This window comes from Dendrobates tinctorius, unplaced genomic scaffold, assembly GCF_039654945.1.
Source record: "Dendrobates tinctorius isolate UK_male_01 unplaced genomic scaffold, ASM3965494v1 ptg000250l, whole genome shotgun sequence".
Lineage (NCBI taxonomy): Eukaryota > Metazoa > Chordata > Amphibia > Anura > Dendrobatidae > Dendrobates > Dendrobates tinctorius.
In genome coordinates, this window is record NW_027361917.1 from 20144760 (window position 1) to 20163640 (window position 18881).

Consider the following 18881-nt stretch of genomic DNA (forward strand, 5'->3'; position numbering starts at 1 on the left):
CCACTTCAAAATGGGGTTTGGATATATGCGTCGATGGTGCCGTAGATTATAATGGTGCTGGCAGAGCAAACGTGCACTCTGACGTACTTAATTTCTCTACCGCTTCATTGGGGGACACAGGAAACCATGGGTATATGTTGCTGCCACTAGGAGGTTGACACTATGTAAAAAATGTTTTCACCTCCACGCAGTATATACCCACCAACTGGCAGGAAACTCATCAGTTTTAGCTTGGTGTCAGTAGGAGGTGGACACAGGGCTCTCGGCCCTGTTTCTACCTTTAGGTTTTGTTGTTTATTAATGATCTCTTTTCCAGATATAGCGTCTGACGGAGTGTAACTTGTCACTCTGCTTTCCCCCCCTAGAGACCGGGAGCGCAGTGTGGGATTGTGTCACTACTGTAGCCTCTCGTGTCTACCAGGCAGGACCCCATACCTCCTAACACATCAAGAGTGTTTGGGGCATCCGCACGGAGGAAGATGCAGACTGGTCCTTGCCACTACACCCTAGCCTGCTCTCTACAGAGCCAGACGTGCAGGGTGGGAAGACGGTATTGGTACCTTTTAAAGCCGCCCGACAGACAGCCCCGGGACCAGGTACCCTCCAGCCGCCCATCCCTCCAGGACGTCTTATGGCTGTCTTCCTTATCGTTCTGCGAAGATGGATTCCAGGGCCTTCAGGACAGGTATCTCTCCCTATAAGTCTTAAACACAATAGTGATATGGTGTTTTTTCTCCTTCGTCTCATTGGGGGACACAGGTACTGTGGGTGTATGCTACCGCCATCTGGAGGCTGACACTAGGCAAACACAAGGTTAGCTCCTCCCCCGCCGTATACACCCTCGCCCTGATTGCGGGTGGATGCCAGTTTTTTGCTTAGTGTCTATGGAGGCACACGTCTGGTCTTTTTTCTCCAGACTTTTTTTCCATGAAGATTAGACAGGGGCAACGGATCCTATTGAAAGGGTCAGATTTCCCCAAACCATCAACGGGCGAGCACGTGTCGAGTATCGTCTCCACGTATCCTTTCCCGCACCGTGGGACAAATCTGGGTAATTTCCCCAGAATTTGTTATTTTAGTTTGTTTTTTTCTTTTCTTTACTTTTTCTAAGATGATGAGACAGGGGCAACGGATCCTATTGAAAGGGTCCGATTTCCCCAAACCAACAACGGCGAGCACGTGCGAGTGTCCCTCCACGTATCCTTTCCCGCGACCTGGGACATGATGCCTGACTTAGCCCTGACCACCCCTAGGTACAGAAACCATGGGCTATTCAGAGGCACAAGACGGTCCGAGCTGCCCCCACTGCTCCACCAACGCAAGACGGAGGTGCTGCAAGGAGGCGGACGGTCCCTCTCCTCGGCTGAGGCTGGATGGAGTTAGGGTGCCTGCACCGTCCAGGATCCCCACACCACCCCCCGCTCCCTGTTTTGGTTGGTCGTGATCCCTGAAGGGCCTACCTGGAGTCGTCTGAATGAAGTGGACTTGGAGGTACAGGTCGTACAGGGGGCTTCTGGGCAGCAGCAGGCAGCGGTGTGCGTTCCCCTGAGGCCCTCCTCGTTTCCATAGTGGAGCCAGGAGTAGCGGCGCTTTCGCTGTCATCACCGCCGCGGCGCGCCACCATCGCCGCCGCTGCGACGCGCGCTGGCGGTGGTGAAAAATTTAGCCCCCGGCCTTGGTCAGTGTTAGGCCGCGGCGGAAGTACCGTCCTCGGCACGCGGCGTCACTTCCGCCGGATAAATCCAGGCCCCGGCTTCAGTGCGGGGTAGGCCGCGACCAGAGAAGAGGACGGCTTGCCCCACGGAGGCTCAGAGGAGGTCGGGGCTGCGGCGCGTAGTCGGGGGACGCAGGTCAGGTCAGTGCAGCTTCGCTGCGGAGGCAGCTAAACACCAAGGGGGCTCCTCCTCCCCCACCCCTACCTCTCATTGAAGTAAAAAAAGGTTTTTTTATATATAAAACGCCTGGCAGGCACAATATGGCCGGGAAAGGGAAGACGCACACTTTTCTCTACGCTGCATGCACTTCTTGTAGGGCCCCGTTTCCACGAGCGCAGAGCGCCAAATTGTGCGAGGCCTGCGACTCCGAACGCGCCCAGGAGCCTCCCCCGGCGACCGAATCCAGAGAGCCGAATCCTCCGGAATGGGCGCTATCATTGTCCCAGTCTATGGCTTCGCTTACAAAGGCGATCGATTCCCTTCACGCCCCAAAGGGGGGCAAGGGTAGTGACTCGCTTATCTGGGAGGGGTCCTCCACCTCACAGGAACCTTCGGCCTGCAGGGGCCGCTCCCATGCCAGACAGGGGCGAAGGAAACGAATCGGCACGAGGTCTCCCGGTCTATCCTGTGCTGCGGCATCGAGGAGTTCAGCATCACGCTCCCCTTCACCAGGGAGCGGGCAGAGTTTGGATCGTGACTCAGACGAGCCACTTGATCTCGATACCCCGGGATGCCGGGAGACAGTGGACAGCCTCATTGAAGCTGTCAATCAGACCCTGAGAATTGAAGATAGTGCTACCTTGGCCGCGGGCCATAAGGTAGCCTTTAATCGGGCCAGGCAACCACATAGAGTGTTTGGCACTCACCCAGAATTTGAGGACATAGTGCAGCGCCACAGAGAACACCCAGATAGGCGCTTCTCAGGCCAGAAGACTATAGAGGCAAGATACAGAGTTCCGGGGCAAATGGGTAAGAAGTGGGCGGAATCCCCAGTGGTGGACCCGCCAGTGTCACGCCTTGCCTCGAAGTCTTTGTGTTGGTGCCTAGCGGCTCGTCCATTAAGGACCCCACGGATCGGCTCATAGAGAGCTTGGCGCGATCAGTTTTTGAGGCATCAGGGTCGGCGCTCGCCCCCTCGTTCGCGGCGACGTGGGTAGCCAAAGCCATGATGTCATGGTCAGAGTCTTTGAATAAGGCCTTGCAGGTTAGAGGCCTACCTGCGGAGGTATCTGAGGTCGCAAGTCAGATTGCTATGGCTGGAGACTACTTAATTAATGCTTCTTTGGATGCGGCTATTTGTGCGGCATTTGCAGCCGCTAACATGGTAGCCATTAGGAGAGCCCTCTGGTTGAGGACTTGGCGAGCCGATTCAATTTCCAAGAAGTCCTTGACTTCCTTGCCCTATCAGGGAGGCCGCCTGTTCGGGGAGAAGTTGTGTCAGCTCATCTCCAATGTGACAGGAGGAAAAAGCAGCTTCCTCCCGCAGCAAAAGGTGAAACAGCCTTTTCGCCAGGTCCCGACACATTTTCGAGCCTTTCGCAACACCTGATGGATGGCAGCAGCCAGTTCGGCCGGCCCACCTCGCTCCAACCAGGATAGGGAGCGACAGGTCTCATATAGACCCATTCCGGTGGGAAGGATGCACGCTCGTCAGCCGAGGTCGAGAGGAGCCAGGGCCCAGAGACCCTCAGCCAAATGACTCGGAGGCCTTGGTAGGCGACATCAGCAGGGTGGGGGGCCGCCTGCTCTTTTTTCATCATATCTGGGCCAAGGTAGCACACGACTTATGGGTGGCGGAACTGGTGACTTCAGGGTACAAAATAGAATTCATCAGGTACCCTCCAACACGTTTTTTTTCTCTCCCGACTTCCCAAGGTGAAGCACCGGGCAAAGGCGCTGCTAGAGGCCATCAATTCACTCCAAAACAACGGAGTCATTGTTCCCGTACCAGAGCACGAGAAAACTCAGGGTTTTTTATTCCAATCTGTTCGCGGTCCCCAAAAAGGACGGGACAGTCAGGACGGTTTTGGACCTGAAGCTCCTAAAACAGGTTCATCAGGGTCAAACACTTCAGGATGGAATCTCTCCGCTCAGTTATATCAGCCATGGAGCATGGAGAGTACTAAGCCTCGATTGACATCCAGGATGCCTACCTGCACGTTCCCATTTTTCCCTCGCACCAAAAGTTTCTTCGGTTCGCCGTCAATAGGCGACACTTTCAATTCGCAGCACTCCCATTTGGAATAGCTACCTCCCCCAGAGTGTTCACAAAGGTGATGGCAGTCGTAATGGCCGTCTTACACTCGCGGGGCATAGTCGTTTTGCCATACTTAGATGACCTCTTGGTGAAGGGTCTCTCATTTCGGGCATACAAGGAGAATGTCAGCATTACGCTGGATACACTCTCCCGCTTAGGTTGGTTGGTCAACAGGAAGAAATCATCTCTGGTCCCTGCTCGGAGGATTGCTTTTCTGGGAATGATCTTCAATACCTCCCAAGGGTTGGTAATTCTCCCTCGAAACAAAGCCCTAGCTCTCTGGCAAGGAGTCCAGAAGCTCCAGCAGCCGGTCCCTCACACCATTCGGTTTGGGATGAGGATACTAGGGAAGATGGTGGCAGCAATGGAAGCAATTCTGTTTGCCCAATTTCATCTTCGACCCCTACAGCACGCTCTCTTGTCAGCATGGGACAAGAACCCGTTCACCCTCGATCAGCGGTGCCGGCTGTCCTCTCAGGTCAGGCAATCACTAGAGTGGTGGACGACCAGATTCTCCCTTCTTCATGGGTAACCGTTTCTCCTAGACCACTGGCTAGTGGTCACGACCGACGCCAGTCTCCTCGGCTGGGGAGCAGTTTTTCGCCACCACACGGCTAAGGCCAGTGGTCGCAACAGGAAGCTCGTCTCCCGATCAACTTGTTGGAAATACAACTGATCTGGCAGGCGCTGCAGCATTTTCAGCACCTCCTAGCAGGACGGCCCATTCGGATACAGTCAGACAACGCCACGGTGGTGACTTATGTAAATCATCAGGGGGGCACGCGCAGCAGGGCAACCATGCGCGAGATAGCACGTGTGCTTCATTGGGCCGAGAAGAACCAGTCTGTAATATCGGCAGTCTACATCCCAGGCATAGAAAATTGGGCAGCGGACTTCCTCAGCCGACAAGAGGTCGTGGCTGGGGAATGGGCCCTGCACCCCGAGGTCTTCCAGCAAATTTGCCAATGGTGGGGGATACCGGATGTGGATCTGATGGCATCCAGAAGGAACGCCAAGGTGCCTGTGTTCGTCGCTCGGTCGCGAGACCCACAAGTGTTCGGGGTGGATGCGTTGGTCCTACCATGGAACCAGTTTCGCCTTCCATATCTGTTTCCCCCCGTTGCCATTGCTTCCGAGGATCAAAACAGAGGGGGTCCCAGCAATTCTGCTGGCACCAGACTGGCCCCGTCGGGCGTGGTACGCAGATCTTGTGCGGCTGCTCACCGACGTCCCATGGCGACTGCCAGAATGCCCAGATCTACTGCACCTGGGCCTGATCATCCACCCGAACTCAGGGGCCCTGTGTTTGACGGCATGGCCGTTGAATCTTGGATTCTAACTCAAGCAGGGTTTGAGCGTGAGGTGGTTGCTACAATGGTTAGCGCCAGGAAACCGACCTCGGCGAAAATCTACCACTACACCTGGAAAGTTTTCTTCACTTGGTGCAGAGAGCGGGGTCGTTCGCCTCTGACATTCTCTATTCCCAACATCTTGGCTTTTCAATCAGGCCTAGATTCAGGGCTGGCCCCGAGCTCCCTTAGGAGACAGATATCGGCGTTGTCCGTCCTTTTCCAGCGAAAGATTGCTACTAATATACAGGTAAAGACTTTCATCCAGGGAGTCTCTCATCTAGTACCTCCCAATAAGGTGCCGATGAACACCTGGGACCTTAACCTGGTTCTCAGTGTTCTGCAGGAAGCGCCTTTTGAGCCGCTACAGGATATTTCCTTATGGTTCCTCTCGTGGAGGGTGGTATTTTTGGTAGCCATTACCTCCGTTAGGCGAGTTTCAGAGTTGGCGGCGCTGTCTTGCCGAGCTCCTTTTCTCATTTTCCACAAGGATAAAGTGGTGCTTAGACCAGCTCCCCCCTTTCTGCCGAAAGTCGTGTCCTCATTCCACATTAATGCGGATATTGTCTTGCCCTCGTTCTGTCCGGCACCGGTGCATCTCGTGGAGAAAGCTCTTCACACCTTAGACCTGGTGAGAGCACTCAAGAGGTACGTGTCGCGGACGGCACCTTTTCGCCAGACAGATATGCTGGTCGTGCTCCCTGAAGGGCGCAGGAAGGGACTCGCTGCCTCAAGATCGACCATAGCCAGATGGATCCGTTTAACAACTCTGGAGGCCTATCGCATCAGAGGTGCGCCGGCTCCATCAGGGATCAAAGCACATTCTACTCGAGCAGTGGGCGCCTTTTGGGCGCTTCGGCGGAACAGGTATGCAAAGCAGCAAGCTGGTCCAGCCTGCACACGTTTACTAAACATTACAATGTCCATGCTTCGGCGGATGCAAGCCTGGGTAGAAGGATTCTCCAAGCAGCGGTGGAGTACCTTAAAACAAGAGGTGCATGTAGCTTGGATTGGGGAGTCAATCTCCCACCCAGGGACTGCTTTAGGACGTCCCACAGTACCTGTGTCCCCCAATGAGACGAAGGAGAAACATGGATTTTTGTGAGTACTCACCGTAAAATCCTTTTTCCGAGACGCTCATTGGGGGACACAGCACCCACCCTGTTAGCCAAGTTGGCTCTTGTTTATTTAATGTGTATTTCTTTTGTGAATGTCAGGGTGGTTTTTTCCTTGCCAGACATATTGTTTTCTGCATTAAGGCTGATTGTTATTGTTCTCCTACTGCTTTTGCACTAAACTGGCTTCCGCCCGCAATCAGGGTGAGGGTGTATACGGCAGGGGAGGAGCTAACCTTGTGGTGTTTGCCTGGTGTCAGCCTCCAGATGGCGGTAGCATACACCCACAGTACCTGTGTCCCCAATGAGCGTCTCGGAGAAAAGGATCTTACGGTGAGTACTCACAAAAATCCATGTTTTTAAGTAAAATCGTGATGCAGTTATTGCCCAACCGCGGCCCCATGCTACCCTGCTCTCCCGACGGACAGTTTTCTAAATTTAGTCCCTGGCTGGTTCTGAGGCCTACTCCCGCGATCGGTACTCTCCCTCATGATTTAGTTTGCCAGCTGTGCAGGTTTTCTTGTGCTCCCCGCACATCGTCCTCATACCCCACAGCATGACTTGATCTCCAGAAGCGCGGGAACTCACCGCACCCTTTTTTTCCTTAACCCTGACTCCTCAGCATCATATTTTTGTTCCACTGAGTTTCATGAGGAGATATCCACCTGCTGTACTGCAGTGTTTGGGCCAGACGCTCCGCCTATATCTTTCAAATTCATTCCGTCCAGGAGAGCTCCCCCCTCCTCCTCCTTCACTCTTTGTTTCATTGCAGCCATTTGGTGAATTCCAAAAAAGTTCATTTTTTTTTTCCTCATTAATGTACAATCTGCACCCCATCTTGACTGAAAAAAAACATGTAGAATGTAGAAATCTTTGCAAATTTATTAAAAAAGAAAAACTGAAATATCACATGGTCATAAGTATTCAGACCCTTTGCTCAGACACTCATATTTAAGTAACATGCAGTCCATTTCCTTGTGATCCTCCTTGAGATGGTTCTACGCCTTCATTTGAGTCAATCTGTGTTTAATTAAACTGATAGGACTTAATTTCTAAAAGCACACACCTGTCTATATAAGACCTCACAGTGCATGTCAGACCAAATGAGAATCATGAGGTCAAAGGAACTGGCCAAGGAGCTCAGAGACAGAATTGTGGCAAGGCACAGATCTGGCCAAGGTTACAAAAGAACTTCTGCAGAAGGTTCCTAAGAGCACAGTGGCCTCCATAAACCTTAAATGAAAGAAGTTTGGGACCACCAGAAGTCTTCCTAGACCTGGCCGTCCAGCCAAACTGAGCAATTGTGGGAGAAGAGCCTTGGTGAGAGAGGTGAAGAAGAACCCCAAGATCACTGTGGCAGAGCTCCATAGATGCAGTATGGAGATGTGAGAAAGTTCCACAAAGTCAACTATCACTGTAGTCCTCCACCAGTCGGGCCTTTTTGGCAGAGTGGCCCAATAGAAGCATCTCTTCAGTGCAAGATATATGAAAGCCTGCATAGAGTTTGCTAAAAAACACATGAAGGACTCTCAGACTATGAGAAATAAGATTCTCTGTTCTGATGAGACGAAGATAGAACTTTTTGGTGATAATTTTAAGCGGTATGTGTGGAGAAAACCAAGATTTTGTATTAGTCTAGCCTGATGAAGAGACCTGCGTAGTCTCGAAAGCTTGCAACTTGTTACCATCTTTTCAGTTAGCCATTAAAAGGTATAAACCACTGAGGACTCTCAATTCTAAATATTCTTCTATCTACTGGCTAACACGGTACAAAGATATATATCTTTCCTGGAGAAAACCAGGCACTGCTCATCACCTGCCCAATACAATCCCAACAGTGAAACATGGCTATGGCAGCATCATGCTGTTTTTCAGCTGCAGGGACAGGACAACTAGTTTTCAACATCCCAAAATAGTCTCCGGTCCCGGTCCAACATATTGATTTTTCTGGGAATGCTGCTTGACACAGCACGATCAAGAGTTTCTTTCTACCCAAGGAAAAATCCTCGATCTTATCACGTTGGACTCGCTCCCTCAGAGGCATGTTGTCACGATCCATTTCTGGATCTGTGGCAGATCTGAATTCTCACACACAAACTTTTTTCCTTTCTGGCCATCGGGGGGGTTAACATCAGTTTTTCCCCCCCCGGTGGCCACTGGTGTAATTACATGGCTGGACAGTTTGCTGATGCAGGTGGTGACCACTCCCACAATCCTTTAAAAGGTCACCTGGCGTATCAGCTGACTGTTGGTAATACAGGTCCTTTGGAAACCAACCGGGCTGAAGAAAGGAGCTTTCTGGTGCAGTGGTGCTTCAGCTGAATGCTGTGATCGAGTGCCTTACTTAGCTTTCTCTGCTGCAATGCACCGCACAGCAAAGTATTGTATTAGTGCAGCAGTGGGACCAGTGTCCGCACTTGCCAATTCCCTACTGAGGGATAGGTGCAGGGCAAGTAAGGTATCCTGCTCAGCGACGGTTTGAAAGAAGCCGTATAGGGACGTCAGGATAGACCAGGGCACAGCCTAAGGAGAGTGCAGGAGGTATCAATTTCCCCGTTCCCTATCGCAGGGCCCGCCGTTGTAATTGTGTCCCTGGTGTTCCCTTGTTTGTTTGGTGACCGACCGATTGCTGGGTCGTGTCACACAGGGCCAGTCACTTCGTGACATTATAACCAACCCTCCCATTTTTTTCTGGTGAGCCATGGCCCAAATGCAGACCTTTGTCCAACTGCTTCAGACCTATTTATACACTCAAATATTGTAGGAATTAATAATATACAGAGTGAACATGTAATCCCTATAAAAACTCATTTATTATGTATTAATATATAAAAAAACACCAATTTCCCAGTGAAACAGTGGCAAATGCCACACTAAAAGACCATAACTGAGATGCTGCAATGCCCTACAATAGGCCTTTCTGATACCTTCCTAACCGTGGAGGATGGCACCCTAGGAATCCCGATAATTTTTTTTTTTTTGCGCCCCCACTCAGCGAAGGCTGTCCCTAACTGCCCTGCCAGTCCCTAATATCACAGGCAGGAAAACAATAAAAAGATAGTGCAGAGATGAATAGTAAAAATGCCCTGCGGCTTTTGCAGATAATCCCAGATACAATAGAAAACAAAAAATTACCACCTCATGACATAAAGGTCCACCGCAATTTCATACCCTGTTAATATTAATATTTATTAATACATAATAAATGAGTTTTTATAGGGATAAGGCCGGTTTCACATTAGCGCTTTTTCAGCGCACGCACGGCCGGGGGTAGCTCCGCCCCCGAGCCGGCTCTCTGCCCGGCGTGCCCGCCCCTTGCTTGTAGCGCCGCCTACTAGCGGACAGCGGCGCCTGCGATCGGCGCACCCTATCTTTAGCATAGGGTGCGCAGATCGTGCGCAGGCCGTGCGCTAGTTGCGCTTTGACCTGCGCTGCGCACTTTTGACGGTGCGCCGTGCGCGCCAAAATCCGAAAAGTTTGATTTTGGCGCGCACAGCGCACCGTCAAAAGTGCGCAGCGCAGGTCAAAGCGCAACTAACGCATGGCCTGCGCACGATCTGCGCACCCTATGCTAAAGATAGGGTGCGCCGATCGCAGGCGCCGCTGTCCGCTAGTAGGCGGCGCTACAAGCAAGGGGCGGGCACGCCGGGCAGAGAGCCGGCTCGGGGGCGGAGCTACCCCCGGCCGTGCGTGAGCTGAAAAAGCGCTAATGTGAAACCGGCCTTACATGTTCACTCTCCAACTGCTTCAGACCCTCACTAAGGAGCGTAGGGTGTTGCGTGATGAAGTGGTGCAGCAGCAGCTGCAACGGTTGGTGGGGTTCGGGGCCTCAGGTGCAGGCTCAACCAGAACCCAAGATATCTCTCCCAGACAGGTTTTCTGATGGCAGAGATACATTTTTGGTTTTTCAGGAGGCCTGCAAGTTGTACTTCATGCTCCGCTCTCGTTCATCAGGGAGTGAGGAACAACGGGTGGGATTTATAATATCCCTTCTAAGGGTGATCCCCAATACTGGGCCTTCTCCCTGCCGGACGATTCGAAACTCTTCGGTCAGTGGACGAGTTTTTTGTGGGTTTGGCCAATATGCCCCCTGTAGTCCTTGCTAGGGAGGAAGACACACCGGTGCAGTCGGACAAGCTCATGCAGGTGGGAGGAGTTGGTTCCCAAGCGGTGTTGCCTGCGGTTCGTCGTGGTGTGGGGGCATGTTTTTGCTTTGGGCAGACTGGTCATTTCATCGGTGTCTGCCCAGCTCGCGCCAAAATTTCTGTACCACCTAAGAAGCTGCGTCCCTCTGGTCGTGTGGAGGTAGGCGACCAGGGAGTGCATATTTCCTCCATTTTTTTCCCTTCAGAGTACATTGTCAGCAGAAGTGGTGGTTGACTGGGTAACTGAGGGTATACAGGTGCTTGTGGACAGTGAAGTAGGTGTCAATCTGGTAGATGCTCGCTTTGTCCAGACCCATGGCCTGAGGTGTAGGATGCTAGCGAAACCCCTAAGCGTCCAGGCCATTGACTCTGTCCCACTTAGCTAGGGGAGGTTGACCCAAGTCGTGGATAATATAAATCTGCGTATAGGGACTCATCATGAACAATCCCTGTCATGCTACGTTTTGGGGGGAATGCCAACACCCATCGTATTAGGCCTCCCTTGGTTGAAAAGATACAACCCGGTCATTGATTGGCGGTCTAAGGAAGTAGTCAGCTGGGAACAGTCATGTTAGGGCTGCTTCTCAGGGGCTACTGTCTCTGCCGTCATTCTACAACCATCCCCTTTTTCTCCTGTGGGGGCAGCAGAGGTGCTGCCATGGAGTAGGCGCAAGTCGCAACCCTCACCACATGCTAACCCTGAGTGTCGGAGTCCTCGTAGGAGGAGGGGTCAGAGGAAGGTGGTGGTTCCTTCTGAGCATGGTGGGGGTGTGAGGGTGATGACACAGGGGGACACCTCTGTTGTCGGTTCTGTGAATAGTTCACCATCTTGTGGCAAACGTGTGTGTGGCAATAGATGTTCAGGTCCGGACCAGTGTGTGAATGCGGATGAATGGGTGTCCACCAAAAACATTCGGTGGAAGTGTGCTGCTGGGGTCTGGAGTTCTCGGGTGATTGGATCCGTGGACAGCACCAATCGGATGTACAGATTCACTGTTCTTAATCCCAGAATGTACTCGTAAGGGAGGCTGTTTCCAATTCATCATGGCCTGCTAGGTTTTGCTCTGCCATTCTGAAGCCTACTGACTAAAGGTTACCGCGCACTCCTCTCGCTCAATGAGGGGACCTCCTGTCACCCACCGCCAGGCGTTGGTCTCCTAGATTTGTTAGACTGCTGTATGGTCTTCCTGTCATACCTTTGCCAAGTTCTACAAGGTTTACATGCAGGCTTAGTCATATGCGAATCTCTGTAGAAAGGTCTTGCAAGCAGCAGTGACCCGAGCTCTGATTTGACGGTACTACCTTTACCCACCCTTGGGATTGCTTTTAGATGTCACATGGTTTCCTGTTATGAACAGGTCACCGAGGAGGATGGCAGGAATAGGCTAGGCCACCAGGAGTCCAGAGAGGTTGGTCACTTAGCGATTTGCAGACCCCTAATCCTAACAACACAACCAACAGTAGCCGTGGAGCATACCTACGATGCCCTAGACGCCTCGACACAGCCGGAGAACTAACTAGGCCTAATGCAAGAAAAGTGAAATCTAAACTGCCCCGGAGTAGAACCCCAAAGAAATAGCCCCCAAACATATATTGTCGGTGAGACCAGATGAGGGACAAACACAGGCAGAAAATAGACTGAGCAAATGATGGGTCCCAAACTGTCTAGATAGGATAGGAAAGGAAAGAGACTGTCTGCAATCACGCAAAAAACCCTAAAAAATCCAACACGTCTGATGTACAAAAACACTGCGGTCTCACGACCTCTCCCCCACTATATCAGCATTCTGGTGTAAACTGGCAGCAAAGTAAAAGAGACTAATATAACAGGGGACTGAACAAACTGACACAAGCGGTAACTTATTGAGCGGGGTCCAGCACAGCCCCAGCAGGGAGCACACTGAAACCGCATAGCAAAGCAGAAAGAGGCAAAACCAGATCCGAAGCAAAGGATTAGCAAATGAACAACTTAGCTGAAAAATGCAGGATCAGTTAGGAGACAGCAGACCTCAAGTTGCACAGGAAGAACTAATCACCAGCAACAATTGAGGGAAGCCTGCTCACTTAAATACTCCCAATCGGTAACCCCAGATTTCCAATCATCATCGTCAGGTGGCAGACCTCTGTCTATCCGGCCAGCTCCACTACGTAGTCACAGTAACCACCAGAGGGAGCCCGACTCAGAAGTAAGAGAATTCACAACAGTTTCCTGTGTCCCCCAATGAAGCGATAGAGAAATGAAGATTTTGGTTATCTACTGTAAAATCTTTCTCGGAGCCTTCATTGGGGGATACAGCACCCGCCCTATTTTATTGTTCGTTGTGGTTATGTTATGATAGTTGTATACTTGTTGCCTCTCCTACTGCTTTCTCACTAACTGATCAACTTCCTGTCAGTTGGTGGGTATATACTGCTGGGGAGGAGCTAACTTTTTTGCATAGTGTCAACCTCCTAGTGATAGCAGCATACACCCATCGTTTCCTGTGTCCTCCAAAGAAGACTCCGAGAGAGATTTTTACGGTAGGTACCGAAAATCTTAATTTTCGGGAGGGTACATCTGCTAGACGCAAGCCCCAACGGGGCCACCGAATGGGTGCCAGAACGGAATGTAAAAACACCCTTAGTATTTCTTTTCACATTTTCTGTCACTTAGAGATCGCACTTGTCACAGCAGCAAGCAGACGCTACTAACCAGCTGTCACTCAAGTAGTAGTGCCGGCTGCTCCAGCAGCTAGGAATTAAGGAGATTGCAGAGCTTTGTACTGATATGTCCCTTACTTAACATACTGAAATTACTACAGACTGACAAAGCGTGTGCCTGAAAATGACTACACTTGTTATTTCTACAGGCCGCTCTATTTGCTATCCAGAAATTGTTTGAAGAGGACTACAAGCCTAGACCTATTTTTGTGAGTATTACAGCAAGGATGTCATCACATTCTCAGACATATCTGATATATAGACTGTGTAAAAGTTTGGGCACTCCTGGTCAAAATTGCTGTTAATGTGAACAGTAAAGCAAGTTGAAGTTTAAATGATCTATAAAATGATTAAAGTTAAAGATAACACATGTCCTTGGTATTTTAGAACAGAAATATATAGTCATTTTTTACATTTTAAAAATTACATAAAGGGAAATGGGACTATTGAAAAGTTTGGGCAGCCTTGGAGATTTGTGTGCTTAGATAACTTTGACCAACGTTTCAGACCTTAATTAGCCTGTTAGGGTTATGTCTTGTTCACTATCATTGTTAGGAAAGGCTATCTGAAATGTAAAGTGCTGCGGAATATGTCAGCGCTATAGAAATAAAATTTATTATTATATGTAATGCAAATTTCTTAGCTTTATAAAAACCCAGCCTCCTCTAACCTTGTGCCCAAAACAGCAGTTATGGGTTCGTCTAAGCAGCTGCTTAGCACTATAAAAATGAAAAAGGTGGAGGCCTACAAAACAGGAGAATGCTATAAGAAGATGGCAATGCATTTTAAAGTTGTTCTTACCTCAGTTCCAAATATAAATAATGGCAGGTAACAGGAATAGTGGAAGGTAAGAGAAGGTCTGAAAGACCAAGCAAAATTTCAGTGAGAGCTGCTTGTAGGATTGCTAGAGGGGCAAATCAAAACCCCCACTTGTCTGACTGCAAAAGACCTTCAGGAAGATTTAGCAGACTCTGGAGTTTGGACTGTTCAGAGACACTTTCACAGATCTGGCCTTCATGGAAGAAAACCTCTCCTGTGTCCTCACCTTAAAATTCCACGTGAGAAGTATTGCAAAGAACATCTAAACAAGCCTGATGCATTTTGGAAACAAGTCCTGTGGACTGGTGAGATTAAAATAGTACTCTTTGGTCACAATGACCAAAGGTATGTGTGGAGAAGAAAGGGCACAGAATTATAGCAAAAGAACGATCCGACAACCATTAAGCTTGTAGGTAGATCACTCATGCTTTGGGGTTGTGTTGCAGCCAACGGCACAGGGAACATTTCGTGGGTAGAAGGAAGAATGGATTCAATGAAATTAAAGCAAATTTTTGACAGAGACATAACACCATCTGTAAAAAAGCTGAAGTTGAAAAGAGGATGGCATCTACAAATGGATAATGATTAGGGATGAGCGAATAGCTTCGAATAAGTCCTTATCCGAATAGCTATAGCGTTTAACGAATAGCTGCATAGGGAACCTGGATACATGGAGCACTCGCGATAATCAGCTGTTCGGTGCCGCAGCTGCATGTGTCGCGTCTGTGTGGCAGTCACAGCATATGTATAGAGAGCATATTCGCTCATCCCTAATAACAATCCTAAACAAATGTCAACATCCTCAAAAGGCGCAATCTGAAGGGCTTTACCATGGCCCTCACAGTCCCCTGATCTGAACTTCATTGAAAATCTGTGGCTAGACCTCAAATTAGCAGTGCATGCGAGACGATCCAGAAATCTCAGAGCTGGAAGAATTTTCCAAGGAGGAATGGATGAAAATCCCTCAAAGAAGAATTGAAAGACTGACTACAAAAAGCGTTTACAAGCTGTGATACTTGCAAAAGGAGATTCTATCAGGTAATAACCGTGAAGGGTTCCCAAACTTTTCACATTCGACGTTTTTCCTTATTGTAATTTTTAAAATTTAAAAAAAGACTATAATTTTTTTTTTTTTTTGCCTAAAGTACAAAGGTAATGTGTCAACGTTTAACTTTATCCCTTTTAGTGATTATTTCATCTTCAACTTGCTTAACTGTTCACAATAACAGTAATTTTGACCAGAGGTGTCCAAACTTTTACATGCCACTGTATGTCTAAGTGCACATTATAGAGCTGTCATCATTCTATACATAATGCAGTAAATTGTGCATTAAAATTTCCAATTACTGAGAAAACGATAAACTACATTCACCTCTTCTTTCTTCCACTGATTTTCCTGCAGCTGCTGCAAGTTTTTGTTTAAAAGCTGCCAGCATGCGACTGCAGCCGCCAATTAGTCCACACTGCCCTTGAGTATACTGTTTTCTGAACTGGGGAAATTCATAAGTGTGAAGTCACACAGAGTGAGAGGGGCCTTATTACTTATCTCATTGCTGTTTCGGGAATAAGGCTTCAGCGCCCCCCCCCCCAGAGTTGGAAAATCTCCAGGGTCTTGGCTACCGGGGGTTGCTGAGACCCTGAAGAAATAGATCAGGGCTGAATTTTCTGGTCCCCGATCACTTGATCGCCGTTATTCAGTGAATATAAATAATAATTAATAATAAATAATAAATAAAATTATTTGCAATCATGAAAAAAAACCAAACAAACCTTTGTCCACTGTTAAGGTCAAATTGGCTTGGTCACTAAGGGGTTAAACCTTTCTGCTTTGTCTTGTTTTTATTACCAATTTTTGTAGGTTTCAGGGACCATTGTAGATAAAAGTGGACGAACTCTTTCTGGTCAAACGGGAGAAGCATTTGTAGTTAGTGTGTCTCACGCTGAGCCGCTGTGGTAAGAAAACCTTTATTTGTACTTTAATATTTACTACATTCTGGATCTTACAGGGATTTCTTTCTTTTTCAAATTCTTTTCTTTTAATTAATTTAGAGCAAAGCGCATAAAGGGGATGTAAATGTTTTTACAAAATTAAAAAAAGTTTTTTTTTCTGGCGCAAGTCACATAATGTCCACTCATGTTTCCAAGAAAGGCTAACAGCATCCTAAAGATGTTCAGTAGAATTGAGGTACTTTGTACTCTGGTTAAGCATGGCATGGAACTGCGAATATCAGAGTGAGGTTTGTAACATTACCTTAAGTTTTCATGTTATGTCAGTCACAAAATGTCCTAATTTCTGCAGCATCCGTGTGGAACAGGTAATAGATTCTACAATCACAGTGTCTAGCTTGGGCTGCACTTTGAGCATCATAACACAATGAATGTAATGGTAGTTGCATTGTGACCCTCAAGTTCCCGGGCTCAGGTTGCACAGGTCCAGCAGATATGGATTCCTGTCGACTTGTGGATCACAACCTTACCACATTCATGTTCCAATATTTACAATATTGTGATCTCTGGTCATTCATGCAAAGTCAATGTGTGATTGTAGGACGTGTGCGCAAATTAATTCTACTTACCAGTATGTCTCAGGACCAGTTTAGATGAGTGATTTTTGCTGTCACATCCTCAAGTTAATGTGAACTGGCCCGGTATCTTCTGCAGTCAATGGTACTGTTAATGACAGCATTTGTTGATTTGCAGTGATGTCCATGTCCAGTAGACCCATTGAGCTGATACCACCTCTTGCCAAAATACTCATTTAAAGATTGATGCACACACCCTATACATTTGTACAGTGGTATTGGGTAATACTGATGTGGGACTTTTTTAGGGTTACATTGGCAGAAAATGTCCTGAAGGACCAGTTGTACATCCCCCAAGACTAACGTTCTGAGTAATGTTTTTGCATATGTGCAAACTGTAAAGCGCTGCAGAATATGTTAGCGCTATATAAAAATAAAGATTTTATTATTATTGCATGATATTACTTTCCTAAAGTGGAATATTGTGACCCACTCCTTAGCTGTTTGCAAGCAAATTCAATACCATGTTTGCACTTTAAAAAAAAAAATTGTCTGTCTGAAAGAAACAAATGTCATTGATCATTATTAAACAGATGGAAAGTATTGCTCTTGAATTAACAACCTTCAGAAACAAGATTTCTTTGTCTTTCTCTTTTAAGCATTGGCTTGAACTGTGCATTGGGAGCTGTTGAAATGAGACCCTTCATTGAAGCCATCGGGAAATGCACAACGTCCCATATTATCTGTTATCCAAATGCAGGTGAGCAGTTTATGCATACAGAATTGGTAAATGTGAATGCAATGATAGCATTTTTTATTTAAGGGCATGTCACAATAAGATTTCGCTAGCAACTTGTGACGTTATAGCGATATTGCTAGCGATATCGCTGTGTCTGATACCTACAACCCGCTCCCCCGCTGCTTATCGCTGATCGCGCGAGAACAGGCTGGACTGTTTCTCGTCGTCAGCTTCCTGCGGCGCTTCCTGCTGTGACGACGAGCGACGCGTGGTGCCGGGCGGGAGGACGCAGGATCGCCTGGTGTGACAGGTAAGTAGCGACCCCCGTCGCTAGTGAGATCTGCCTGTGTGGCAGCTCACTAGCGACCACTTAGCGATGCACCAGCGATCCTGACCGCGTCATATCGCTGGTTGGGATCACTGGTGCATCTCTAAGTGTGACAGTACCTTTAGCCCTCAGGCCATGCTTATTGGCCCTCGGGCCATGTTTGCACTTCTGATGTGGTTTTTGATTAGAATCCGAAATGACAATGACAGGTGTGTTGGCAGGGCTGTACACAGCTAAGCTTTCTGACCAACGGCAGAACAAATGGGAATTCTATGAAAACTGCACCAGGCGTCCATAAAACATTGCTGGAATCAGGCTTTCTTGCAATGTATTACGCTGCCATCAGATTACACCGCAAAAAAACTGACAGATTACCTTTAAGGAATTTTTCCACTAAATGCATTTTTCTCTTGACCAAAGTATTTAAAATATTATCGCTGGGACTCCAAACGTTTAATACATCCCCATCTTTTGTATATTATTAGTGTACATTAAAGACTAACCATCATTTTAATTTTTATTCCATAAATCAATAGTACACATTAAAATAAGCAACATTGTAATGTATCTTCTCAGAGAAATCTGCTTCTTTCATTCACCTCCTATATAGGTCTTTCACTCACAATTCTTGAGTAAAATCTGTTGTCCGTAAAGAGACTTTCCCGTTACTGAGAAAAGAGAGGAAAGCAAAGTGATCTCCTATCTATCTCAGTAATGGGAACAGCTGTGTTCACTAAAGACAGATTTTGCCCATGAATTGAGAATGAAAGATCAGAGCAGGAGGAGAAAGGCAAATTTCTCTGAGATATATTACAAAGTTGTGTACTAATGGTGTATGGAAAATAAAAGGACATTTAGTCTAAATATTAAATTAATAGGCTTTTTTTAAATAAAATATTGATGGGGTTTTTTTTTTTTTTTTTTTTATCTTTCAATGTTTTTAGGTCTCCCAAACACTTTTGGTGGTTATGATGAAACTCCAGAAGTGACGGCCAAACACATAAAGGTAACCGGCTTTGTCGTTGATAGTTCTCCCCTCATGTGCAGTATGTTTCCACCTATTGTCATGGAGTAAAAATGTTTGGAAGTGTTAGTTTCCTTTGAAATAGTAGAGCTGTCTTTTTGTTTTCGTGATTTTTTTTTTCTTTAATATTCAATTCTGCCACATGGGGAAACAAAATAAAGAAATTAT

General features: G+C 47.8%; 1 protein-coding gene across 1 annotated transcript in view; it reads left to right on the plus strand.

Moving 5' to 3' along the window:
* MTR (5-methyltetrahydrofolate-homocysteine methyltransferase) overlaps positions 1-18881 on the plus strand; it is a 109127-nt gene that overhangs the window by 21608 nt on the left and 68638 nt on the right. Inside the window, exons 7-10 of the mRNA XM_073557510.1 lie at positions 13431-13490; positions 15959-16053; positions 17282-17382; positions 18634-18695. Coding sequence (XP_073413611.1) covers positions 13431-13490; positions 15959-16053; positions 17282-17382; positions 18634-18695 — 318 coding nt within the window. The remainder of the gene's footprint in view (positions 1-13430; positions 13491-15958; positions 16054-17281; positions 17383-18633; positions 18696-18881) is intronic.